At 54.9% G+C, this 12,752-nt stretch overlaps 1 protein-coding gene across 8 annotated transcripts in view; it reads right to left on the bottom strand.

Moving 5' to 3' along the window:
- CRACR2A (calcium release activated channel regulator 2A) overlaps positions 1-12,752 on the bottom strand; it is a 164,045-nt gene that overhangs the window by 34,412 nt on the left and 116,881 nt on the right. For all 8 annotated transcript variants that reach the window (XM_082421106.1, XM_082421105.1, XM_082421111.1 and 5 more), the window contains 3 exons: positions 9,412-9,507; positions 7,845-8,032; positions 2,359-2,430 (listed from right to left, as the gene is read on the bottom strand). In XM_082421106.1, coding sequence (XP_082277232.1) covers positions 2,359-2,430; positions 7,845-8,032; positions 9,412-9,507 — 356 coding nt within the window. The remainder of the gene's footprint in view (positions 1-2,358; positions 2,431-7,844; positions 8,033-9,411; positions 9,508-12,752) is intronic.

The raw sequence follows: 12,752 nt of genomic DNA, 5'->3' as shown, positions 1-12,752 counted from the left end.
GTGGGGGGCGGAGCACAGGGGGAAGGTCTCAGGATGGCGCTGGCTGCCGTGAGGATGGGGAGGAGGCGTTAGAGCTTCAGTGGGGGACTGAGTGGCCTTGGGGACGCGGTGCAACCGCAGAACGCACTCGAGGTTACGGTGGGAACTTTATCTACTAAAGCGTGAGGTTAAGGGGATGGCCGGGTGGCCTCGGAGACTTTTGTGACTCTCTGACCCTCTGACTCTCCTGGCCAGTGGCCTCAGAACCAGCAGCACTTTTGAAGGGGAAGAGAGGGCACAGCGGCGGTCTGGCCCTTGTCATTGCAATGCGGCCGTGCTCTGGCGCCTACTGTGTGCAGGCACTCGGCTACGTGTGCTGCATGCACCCTGCGTGTTAGACCAGAGGCGGGCTGGAGTAACGGCCTCGGTCCCCAGGTCCTGCAGGAAACAGCAGGAACATGTGTGGGGTTGTTTTGGACCAGTTACACATCTGATGGGCAGGCAGGCACACAGCCAGGGCCTCAGGACAAGCTCGTGGGGGCAGTAGCGGGGTGCGGGGAGGATATCTTATAAACCCTGAGCGAAGGGAGCTCCTCCTGCCACAAGGACCCTCCCTCTGCGGGCAGTGGCGTCAGCAGCCTTGCAACCGGGTGAGGACTTGGGGAGCCCCGGGGAGCCACGCCTTCATCTCGTCTCCTGGAGCATCTCCATGCAGAGGCTCCGATAGGCAAGGGAATGTTCTGCTCTGTATGTGTGTCCTCTGTCCTTCATGGCACCGCCCTGCAGCGACGGCTGCGCACCAGTCAGCCAATTCTCCCAGGAAGCCTGTGACACAGGCATGTCCAGGTGATGGACAACTGCTCAAGGTCGCACAGGTGATGAGGGGCAGGGCTGAGTCTGGAACCAGCTCCAGCTCCAAAGTGCAGGTTCCTACCAAGCGCCCTGAAACTGTTTCCTGTGCCCCCATTTCCCTTAGGACGGCAGCCCCTCGCCACTGGGTCACACCCCGGCCGTGGCCCCGATCCCCCCCCCCATTCCCGCTGTCCTCCCTCCCCACCTGCTCCCAGCTCTCTCTCTGTCTCCCTGATGCCCGTTTCCCCCGGCTCTCCGTCTCCACCGGGAGATCTCACTGCGGAGGAAGAGTCTGCCGTAGGCTGTCCCGCCACATCCGGGCCCTCCCCAGCTGGCTCGGGGACCACACAGCAAGGTTCAGGCTGGGATTCTGCACAGACGCTGGTCTCCATGAAAAAGACCCACAAGTGTTGGCAGAATGCTGCCTTGCCATCCTCCCCTGCGCCTTCACACTGAATCTGCCCCTGTATTTTTTTCTAAGTACGATAGAAAAAAGGGAAAAAACCCAACCAAACTCATTCTTGTACATCTTATTCTCTGCCTTCACTAAAGCCTTCCTGAGAATCCAGACCTTCTCTCACAGGGATTAGAAGTTGGCCACCAAGGACCACTTCCATCTCCCCGGCCTTTGGAATCACATCTTGAGGGAAACAAATCTGAAATGCATTCAGTTTGAAGAACTTTTCTATTTGGTGGCAGCAAAGATGCCAGATGCAGTGATCTTACCTTGCTTTCAAATTAAAAACAGAACAAAACAAAACCTAAAAACCTTCCAAAGGTACCCAATTCAAACCCGCCTGCACTTTAAAAATCAGGCCCCAAATTTCATCACTATTCCCCAAGAGGTGTTTGACAGGCAGCAAGTATAGTAACTTAGAAACCTCAGAGACGAAACTGAACATTCCATCTTTCCCCACACCCGTTTGGGTTTGGTTGTTTTTTTGGGGGGATAATCCTAACCAAACCAATGAGCTTTGAATTTACAGTTGGCTCAACAGGCTGAGGACACTCCTGACGCCCTTATTGCTGCTCTGTTTGTGATTCATTTACTCATTCAACAAACACGAACAGAATACGGCAGAAGAAAGAGCATCGGCCAGCTGTGGACTCAGTTCCGGCTCTGGCAGCGAGCGCCTGGGTCACTCTGGTAAATTACCCCCTCTCTCTGATATCCGCTTCCTTGATGGCTCAGCCCTGTGTTAACAGCTGCCCTACTTCCCAGGTTTTGTTGAAGACGAAGGAGATACTACATCTGGCATGGATTAGATGCTCCATAAATTCAGTTCTCCTCCTACCTGAGCAAGTCCCGTGCCAGGTACCAAGCAGAAGGAGGCAGCGCCTGCCTGCAGAGGTACAAACTGGAGAGGGGGGTGGGCACCTGTGTAAACGGAGCAAACATAATGGAGAGGCGGTGCTCAGCTGCCCGACAGTGCGTTGGCGACCAGGGAAATGTCGGTGCTCCCTCAGCGGGCAGGGAAGACTCTGGGGGCGCCCCTTCCCACCCAACGCTCTGGGAGGCGGACGCACCTTAGGAAATCCAGCTGTTTCAGGAGCCCTGACTTCTCCCGCTGCAGACTCTCCGTGACGCGGTACACTTCCCTGCAGGGGACGCAAGACGGCAATGATGAGTGACATGGGGGGGCAGGGGGTGCTACCAGGGCACGAGGCAGTGATGAAGTTGGACCCGGAAGGTGGTGCCCGGGCTGGCCTTCCGCTGGAGAGCACGGCCTCGTGCAGGGCTTATAGCCAGGTCTCACCAAATCGTCTCAGACACCCTGTTTGGAAGGTGAAATGATCCCTGTTTTATAGACACAGAGAGTCAAATAGGTTTGATAACTCTCCCTGGACAACCCAGGACTGAGCCAGGGTCCTAATCTAGACCCCCGACTCCCTGTCCCAAGGATACAGCTTGATGATGACTGCACTGTTTTCTCAGGCTCCCAGTGGTCCTGCACTGCCCCCAGCAGAGGTCAGGGAATCAGAATCAATACGCTGCTCCAGCCCAACCTCAGAGGGTGAGTGCCGAGCTGGTGTTTCTCCCTCCCCCCGTCCCCCCCATGCTGGTTTCGTTTGTTTGCAGGAGCTATTGAAGACCTATCTTTCCTTCCCCACCTTCCCCCAACAGTCTCCAATCTGTTCCCGGAGAGCTGGAATTTCCACTGTTGCGCATTCATTTCTTTGACTAAAATTTCTTATCTCTAGCTACAAAGCAGAGATTTAATGTATCAATCACAATCTGTCATTTACATCACAGTGTGAGCGTGTCAATCATAGGAGTTTTGAGGAAAGGGAGAGAGAAGCTGAGACATACACAGGGTGGCTGGAGGGCAACTCAGGCTGCGAGGCAGGGGGCTGTGTGTGCTTTGTTTACATCTGTATCCTCGACACAGTGGCTGGCTTGGAGGTGCAGTCAACAAATAGCAGTGGGAAGAGAAAAGAGAGAGAGGGCGAAAGGAGGGGCGGGGAGGGAAGATGGCAGGGATGGAGGGAGGAAGAGAGCCGGAAGGGGGGAGGGGGGGTTAGGGAGGAATCCAGCACCACTCAGAGAAGAAAGGAAAAAAGTAAAGCAGAATGGGGTGATGTTGGAAAATAAACCTTGCTTAACTGCACAGTTCTGCTTCCATCCTTCCCTCTGTGCTCTGCACCACAGTTCAGACATTTTAAATCTCCCCCAAGCTTACTGCAAAGGGTCCCATATTTCCAAGCCACAGCCTAGTAAATGCGTCACTGCCACGGTCGTCAGGGCTGTCTGGACTGTCCACTGGCTCAGCTGCGTAAGGACGGTCCCCTGGCAGCCCATCCACGGCACCACGAGCTTGCTGGGGCCACACGACTCGTCCGTCAGGCTCGCAATCGCCTGATTCCTTGAGCGGTATCTGTGGGGTTTTCCCCTTTATAGCATAATTATAAAGTCAATTTGCGACAGTAACAGACTGTCTCAAATTCCAAGTTCACCTCAGACAATGCTTATTAAGCAACAGAACTTCTCTGGCTCCTGCAGAGCTGCAAACTCCCAACATTTTATTACCAATTATATTTAATGTCAACTGGAGGGAAAACAATGTCTTCCCCATCACCCAAGCTGGGGCCCTAAACGCCGTCCGGGACACTGCTCCGACGGGCACCAGGTGACCACAGCTGTCTGCTCGCAGCCTGGTGCCCTGGGAGCGCAGGTTGCCTGCGTCCCGCTTTGGGGCTCCGCCACCCCCATCCCGGGTCCTGCTTCTTCCTGCGGCAGCCGGAAGCAGACGGCTTTCCCCGCTGAGGCCGGTCACTCACACCGGAGACCTCACCTAACGGGTTCTCACGGTGTCTGACCGAGGGGCCAATTCCTCCACAACACAGAGGACCTCACTCCAAGCCTCCTCTGGCCCTGCTTACAAGGCACCAGGGACCTTGGCACCGTGCACACACACACATACGCACACATACGTGGTATGTATCGGTGCAAACCTACGTCTGTTTGTCTAGTGGACACACATCTGTCTAAACATGCACACATATGTATATTCAGATAGATTTTTTTGTGTTAACAAATGGAAAAGCATTTCTGCAAAAAAAAGACACTTGGATATTTGACTAAAATGACCTTGAAAGTCCTTCTAACCTAGATGTTCTACAAGTTTATGTCTGGCTAACAGGTGAAGTGAAAGGAACAGAACTTGCCATTTTGCGGTAGTAACTGGTGAGAGGTTTATGGCTGCTGGGAGGGAAGGGCTGTTGGCTGTGTTTTTATGAGAAAGAAAGAAATATGGAGCGTTCTCCAAAGGATCCATCAAGTGAAAAACGCAGGCAAACGTAGAACAGTGTGCTGTCGCTTTGTAAATGAAGTGTGTGTGTGTGTGTGTGTCTGTGTGTATCTGTGTGTGTGCCTGTGTGTGAGTGTGTGCGTCTGTGTGTCTGTGTGTGTGTCTGTGTGTATCTGTGTGTGTGCTGGTGTGTGAGTGTGTGCGTCTGTGTGTGTGTGTCTCTGTGTGAGTGCGTGTGTGTGTGCGTCTGTGTGTGTGTCTGTGTGTGTGTGTCTGTGTGTATCTGTGTGTGTGCCGGTGTGTGAGTGTGTGCGTCTGTGTGTGTGTCTCTGTGTGACTGCGTGTGTGTGTCTGTGTGTATCTGTGTGTGTGTGCGTCTGTGTGTCTGTGTGTGTGTGTCTGCGTGTGTATCTGTGTGCCTGTGTGTGTGTGCATCTGTGTGTGCCTGTGCATCTGTGTGTCTCTGTGTGTGTCTGTGTGTGTATCTGTGTGCCTGTGTGTGTGTGCATCTGTGTGTGTCTGTGTGTGTCTGTATGTATCTGTGTGTGTGCCTGTGTGTGTGTGTGCGTCTCTGTGTGTGTGTGTGCGTGTGTGCGTGTGCGCGCGCGCACATGTACAGAACACTCTGGAAGGATCCACAAGGAGCTGTGACTGGCGCCCTCTGGGTGGCGGGAGGCTGGGGGTCAGGGGGTGGGGGGCGCACCTCTTTCTGCCACATTTCCTGCCTTGTCATAAACCACCTCTCCCCCAGATACAAGTTAATTAACAAAACAGACAGAGGTGCTGCCTTCCAGCCGAACTTCGTCTTTATATTGTCTCCCCTGCTTGATTGCGCCTTCTTTATCTGATTTTAAAATCCAGTTCTCCTTCCTTGGGCATCTTCAGAGAACAGGAGAATTCATTTTGTCCGTTCAGAACTCCAGCTGATACAGGACGGGCTCTGTTGGTCTAGAGGCCCACTCTCCCCCCTCCCAGCAGCATCCGGCAGCTGGACGTCATCGGGGAAGCACAGGGTATCAGGAGGACGAGGCGCTGACCTTGTTTTCTGACACTAACTAGCTGCGCGGCGGCGGGTTGCTCACTACCCCTCTCTGAGCTTCCGATTTTCATTTGTGAAATGAAAAGGTGGGTTCCAGCACAAAGGTCCTGTCGGTACTGCTGGTCTGGGATCCTGCTCTACGGAGGACTAGCTAAGCGTCTCCCTGCCCTTCTCTCCGGGCCTCTCTGGACGAGACACGCTCTCCTGGGCTCCAGCCGGTTCCCCAGCTGCACACGCTGCTGCAAGCTTCTTATTGAAAAAAAAGTCGTGAAGGTTCTGGACTCATTTATCTCTCCCTCCTAACCCTCCTTCCCTCTTTGTCAATTCCCAGCCTCCGGAGATTGTGTCCCTGGCTTGCTTAATTAAGATAAGACTTCAGAAAGATTTTAATCCTCACGCTGTGGTGTGTTACCCCTGCTCCGGGGCTCATTTCCATTTGCCGTTCTCATGCCTGTGCCTTTCAGATGTTTGCTTTCAGGACTTGATTGAATTTTAAGAGCCTGACTCCTTAATTCTGTTTATAAAGTTAAGCGCCTGGTTGACCTGATCTCAATGGGGAGGAACTGATTTTGCTTGTTTAATGAAATATCCTGTCCTTCCACCGGGCATCCAAGCCTTGGAATGGAGGGGTTGATTTTACTTTAAGTCAGCTGCTTGGGAAGACATATCTTTTTCAACTGGAGCTGTCTTCCGAGGGTAAAACTCCAAATCCAAACACATCCCCTCCCTCTCACTCTAGATCATTCCCGAACAGTACAGGACACCATACATGAGCCAGACAGCAGAACAATTTGATTTAGGCTGATGCACCAACGATTTGCCAGCGGTCAGAGTCAGGGGTTCTGAACAAAGAGAGTTAACACACGTAAAACATCAAGCATTGGTAAGACTGCCCTTTTTTTTGAAATCAGACTTTATACGTTACCTCACCCAGGACCGGGCACCCAGGTTTTGCAGAATGACTACATGAGTCCTTGAACAAGCGAGTGAGTGAAGGGCGGCCAGTCCTAGTGCTGGGCACAGATTTTCCGGCTGATTCATTTGTCACTGTGGGGAGTCAGCAGCGTGTGTCCAGCGCTTAGCGTCTCGGGACAGGTACTTAACACCTCTGACCCGCTTAGCGTCTCGGGACAGGTGCTTAACACCGCTGACCCTCTTAGCCTCTCGGGACAGGTGCTTAACACCTCTGACCCTCTTAGCGTCTCGGGACAGGTGCTTAACACCTCTGACCCTCTTAGCGTCTCGGGACAGGTGCTTAACACCTCTGACCCTCTTAGCGTCTCGGGACAGGTGCTTAACACCTCTGACCCTCTTAGCATCTCGGGACAGGTACTTAACACCTCTGACCCTCAGTTTCCTCATCCATAAATTAGAGCGGATAACAACAGTACCTGGCACATCAGGATGCTGAGAAGTTCAAATGAGATAATGTCAGATTTTTGACATAAAAAGTGCCCAGGACAGTGTTGAAAGCACTGAGTAGCTTTCAACAAATGTTGCTGAGGTGAATCCGCCAATGAATGCCCTGGTACATGGATGAACAGATAAGCGAGTGAGATTCCGGGGCCTCAGAGAGCCCTTGCTCTCAAAGCCCAACACTCCTGAGACTGATTCCTCAGTGACTTCTCTGGCTCAGGTGCAGGCCCAGCCCTGGACTGGTCCCAGGGGCACCTCCATCCAGCAAGCTGAACCCAATGGCTGGACACCTAAAGTAGTTTATCAGCAAACCAGTCCCCAAAGATGTGGGGCTGCCCACACAGAGGAAGGCTGAAAAAGGAAGGAAAAAGAGGAAGGAAAAAAATGGGCAGAGCTGGGGTGAAGCGTCCAGGGCACTGTCGCACGCCCTGTCAAACTACACGCTGACCTCGGAAGTCTTCCTGGCCCACCCTGTTCTCCCAGGTCTCCGAACCATGACAGTCAATGTCTGGTCTTTCCACTCACTCAGGATCTTCCCCCAGACTGCCTCCTATTTGTTGGTTGGATAACGTCTTTCTAATCACATAATAAATGTTCTGAGAACGAGGCTGTACGTTTCTTGTCAATCCTAGGTAGTGCTTGGCGCAGAACTGGTCTGCTTCATAGTCTCAGAACCCTAGAAGGTTAGAAGAGGTCCCAGGGACCAAGGAGCCCCATCCCCATGTTATGAGCAAGGAGAAGGGTCTGGGGGGCGGGCTGACGCGCTCACAGCAGGGGACGGATCTGGAGGGCACAAGTGTGACACTCACATCTCCTTCTCCTGGTGGAGTTTTCGGGCCTCTTGCTGGAGGCTTTCCAGCTGCTGCTGGGCGTCCTGCAGCTCCCAGGACGTCCGCTCCAACTCCCGGGCCAGCTCCTGGTTGGTGAGCTTCAGCTTGGTGTTCTCAGCCTTGGTTTCGTGCTTGTCGTCGTGCAGGGCGGTGCACTGGCCTTCCAGCTGGAAAGGAACGGGGGCGTTGTGCAGAGGGGAGCGATGAGCAAGCACCACCCCCCATCAGGCTGGCCTTTCCCAGCCGTGCCCTGTTTCCTCCACTCGGTGGGTGGGAATCCATGCTACTGCCCCTCACGGCCCTCAAGCCTCAGTCAGCTTTGTTCTGCCCCTTGATGCACACATACACGCTTCTGGAGGCAGGAAGAATAAATTCAGTTTAATGAACGTGGCCAGTAAAAGAAGGAGGAAGCAACAACAAGGAATTTTGGGTGATTCTCAAGAGGTCCCTGAGTAATCAGGCAAGCATGCAGTAATTAAGTCGAGTGGCAATCATTCACTGGAGGGATAAATCTAATTGGTAAGAACTTAATGCATAATAGTGAGGAGGAGGGAGAGGAGGAGAAGCCAGGTAGACTGTGCAGGGGAGCGGGGAGGCAGCTGGCAGTGAGAGCGTCTTGCTGCAGGAGAGAAACCGAAATCTACAGGTTGGGTACTCAGAGGAGTGGAACCGTCTCCAGCCTTAGCACGGGGGTGTCTTCAAGTGTATTTTAATGTGCTGCTAAAGATATCCCTCTCTATTCAAATGGAAGCAATGTGTCCGGGTCTGTCCAGGGCTGGATGCCTTCCAGCACCAGACAAAACAAAACAGGAGGCCAGTGGCATCCGGGCCTCTCTCTCCTACGAGCCCCTTGCTTTGGAGAGGCGGCGGCGAGCGCGAGGCTTGCCGAGGTAACCCGTCTCCCTGGGGTCCTGAGCCACGCGCTCCTGGCCACAGCGGATGGACCCTGGGACACCACCCAGCCTGTCTCTGGGGACTCAGGTGCAGCAGGGGTGCGTCTGGTGTCTGCATCCACCCTGCGGGGTGACGGGAACTGTCCCAGAGGAGGCTGAGGCACCTTGTGTGGGCACACGGGAAGACAGGGGATGGACACATTGACCTTCGTCCTGGTCAACCTGCTGTTCCAGCTGGAGGCATCCCTGGCCATCCTGGCAGGAAGACATCACAATCTGTGGCCTCCCCCCAGATACCAGTGTGTGTGACCCCCGTACCGCAGCATCCCCCTTATCTCTCATACAGGATGCAGGAAACACAGTAACGTTTTGGCATTCTGGTGGCTCCTGGGCATAATTATACCACGATGTCTGCGGAGGATACTTGGGAGAATTCTTGGCAATTTTTCCAAGTTAAACACCAGGCGTTGGAAAGTAAAGGCTTTATCTTGGGATCACCTGTGATTTCAAATGCTCTCTTTTGTACAACTAAATGGTTCTTCTCAGATTTAAGAAAACAGAGTCCTTAAGTGAATGGCAGGGGAAGTGGGCAGGTGCCAGAGGAGAGGATGGAGTGAAAAGCAGGTGCTCCGAGGACACGGACAAGAACAGACCCGCCTCTGCTTCTGAATGAGCTGCTCCAGCTCCTGCTCCTTGGAGAACAGCCTCTGTTCCAGCTCCTGACTGCAGACCTGGAGCCTCTTCGTGTCCTGCCAAGCCAGGAAGAAGGACACGTGAGACCCAGATGCACCGGGACGGAGATTTTTTTTTTCCCCACCTTGAACCTGCTCAATAGCAGGGAGGGGCCCGCCCATCCTTTGGGGTCTTCCCACAACATCCCAGGGCTTTGGTCACCCGCCTGCCCTGGCGGATGGAGAGTGTGCACAATGCCAGCTCCCACCACGTACGACCATGTCGGATGACCGCCTCCCACAAGAGAGGCAGCGGCGGATAGTGGGCGGGTACCGAACGGGGAACAGAACAGGGGCTGAGCTGCAATCTCAGGCCTCAGGCTCCTCGTCTGTACACTGGAAGATGGAATCCTTCCGGCTCGGATATGCTGTCCATGTTGGGCGCAGTCATTCAATCCTTTAAACTGCCCTCCCTCTGAAAACACAGGGGCCCCACTTCTTCCTCCTTCAGGCGGGTCTAGGCTCTCGCTGTGTCCCCGCTGGGACGGAGGGCTCCCAAGCCCCCGGGGGGATCTCTGCCCTGAGCTCCACAGCCCCTCCCTCCTGCCCTAGGACCGGCCTTCCCCACTCAGGGATGCGGAGACCCCAGTGACGCAAGCGGGAAGGGGCCTGGTCGTGGGACAAAGAGGAAAGTGTGTCGCTGGCAGGATGCCTGACACTCTCACCAGAGCCTGATCCGGTGTAAGGGCCCTGAGTGGGCAGCGGGAGACTTGGGGTCCAGCCCTTGCCTTGCCCAGCTTCCCTGCTGTTTTCTTCCACGTCGCTGTCTCTTGGGAAACAAAACTACCCGCACCACCTGCAGCTCTCTGCTTGTCCGAGGCACGGCCGCGGCGCATGACAGGCAGGAAGAGAAGAAAGCATCACAGCCTCTGTATAACTCACCACGGGAGCCCCCCGGGCTTTCCGTGACGTGGAACGACACCGTCCCAAGGAGGACGGTGGTGAGAGGCAGCCCTAGGGGGCGGCCTGTCTGGGAGCAGCAGAGTGAGGGGACAGCAGCCCCCGTCCAAGCCCAGGGCTCTTCCTCGGCTCCTCTTCTGGGGATGCCACCTCGTCCCCTGCCCATTTAGGACAGGCCGGCGGGGCTCGGGGTGAGCCCGTGACTGTCCTCGTGTCAACCACACCTGACGGTGCAGGCAGGGTACGCCAGGCAGCCCCTGCTCCCCATGTTTGCTGCAGGGAATCTTCTCCATCCCGCTGGTGGGGGGTGGGGCGAGCAGCTCCAGGACCCCCAGCTGATGCCGGCAGCCCCACGAAGGCCAGACGGAGTGTCTTACTGCCCCTGCCTGGCACAGAGTGCTGAGGGGGTCACGGCCAGTGAGATGTCGAGCTCCAAGCCCTGGCCAGAGGCTGCAGCCTCTCACGCTGTCATGCACTGTAGACCACCGTCCTCACACGGTGGCCAGGCCAAGCCTGCGCGTCCAAAGGCTTAACAGCACAGCCGAACACGTGTTCACAGCTCCCACGCGTACGCAGACAGCATACATCCCAGCGCTGAGCCTGACAGGTATTTGGGGCTCAGAGGCCTTGAGAAGGGAGGAGCCGGAGCAGAGGGGAGGGGGGGGTGCGGCAGCGGGGTCAGACCCCCCAACTGGTGCAGATTTGCCCTGGAATTCCCCCCCACCCGACCTCTTTCTGCGCCCAGTCCCCAGGCGTTGACCCACCTTTTGCTTCTGGAAGCAGCATCTTTCCTTAGCTATGACCTTTGACCTGTAGTCATGGTTGGGGGGAGAGGGCCGAATGCCGCCCCCTCCCCCCGCCCCAGAACTCAGCCCCTCTGTGCACAAAGCCACTGGGGTAAAGGGAGCGGGTCTACTATTGCAGGGGGTGCGGCGGGGGTCAGGCTGATGCTCTCAGAACCCCCCCGTAGGGTCCACTCGGTGAGGAGCTCCGAGTTCTCTCTGCCGTGTTCGCCTTCACTAACGCTGGAAGTCGGGGGAGGGCGGGGTCAGCCAGGATGTATTAGCGCTCTGAAAAGGAAGGCGAGGGGGCGGTCTGGAAATACTGCCCAGCCTCCAGAGGGCTCCGGGTGGAGAACACAACCGGCTTTTTCTGGAAGGCATTCTGACGCCCTCTCAGCTGGAAGGGCATCTGTGATAAGAAACGGGGCCGTGGTGTGGATAATCGGCAGCCTAAAGTGAAACGTTGGTTTAGACCAACCTGCCTTAAGGAGCAGGGAAGGGATGTGACAGTGGCTCAGGTTCAGCGTTGAGAGGCAGCAGGTGATGGGGTCTCTATCTTCAAAGTTCATACGTTGAAACTTAACCACCAAGGAGATGGCCCCAAGGAGGTGGGCTGTTTGGGAGGTGACTAGGTCACGAGGGCAGAGCCCACCGGAGTGGGATTAGCGCCCTTGTCCGATACCCCAGAGAGCCTGCTTGCCCACGTGAGGACACAGAGAAGTTGGCAGCCTGCAACCCGGAACAGGGCTGTTACTGGAACCCGACCACGCTGTCACCCTGACCTTGGACTTCCAGCCTCCAAAGCCGTGAGAAGTGAATGTTTGTTGTTTATAAGCCACCCAGGTTATGATATTTTTGTAATGGCCCCGAACTAAGACAGGAAGCCACCTTTCAAGATCCAAGACTTTTCCGCTGAGAACCCAACACGTGGATAATCCGAAAATGGATAAGAGGGAGTTTCCTGTAGCTCTGTCTGGTGAATATGTTCCCCTAAAGCATCCTGCTTAGCCTGGAACAGGAAGGGATTTCACCAGTTCTGAGCTCCCAAGACAAACAGCAGGGCTTGGTGGAAGGCTAAGCGCCAGACCAGGAGCAGGAATGTGAGTTTTACATCTTCCCCCGTAGAATCCGAGAAGCGTGGAACTTGAGCTGTCTTGGGAATTAAAACGTCTAGGTTTCCAAGGGGAAAGGATGGGAAAGCATCGGCTCTAACGAGGGTCCCCTGAGGGCAGCTGCTGGGCGCGGAGTGGCACGGGCTGTTGCATTTGTGCAGGCTTGCCGTGGAGGTCTCGGGAGCAGCCAGCATCGAGCCAGTCTTCAGGCTGCTTTAACTGGTAAAGCCCCTCCAACCTTCTCTGCATTTATTCCTTGTTCATTCGTTCACTGATCCAACAAAATACTTGTTGAACGCCTGCCTGCTGTGCTCCAAACACGGTGGAGGTGCTGAGGGTGCATTAGTACGTAAAAGGTAAAGATCCCTGCTCTTTGGGGCTTGCATCTTAGTAGGACGAGACAGACCACAATCAATAAAAATAAACCAGTAAATTATATGCCATATTTGAAGGTGACAACGGCCTTGAA

The sequence above is a fragment of the Balaenoptera physalus genome (assembly GCF_965194825.1).
Source record: "Balaenoptera physalus genome assembly, chromosome: 13".
Taxonomy (NCBI): Eukaryota; Metazoa; Chordata; class Mammalia; order Artiodactyla; family Balaenopteridae; genus Balaenoptera; species Balaenoptera physalus.
This window is presented reverse-complemented; position numbering and strand designations above follow the sequence as displayed.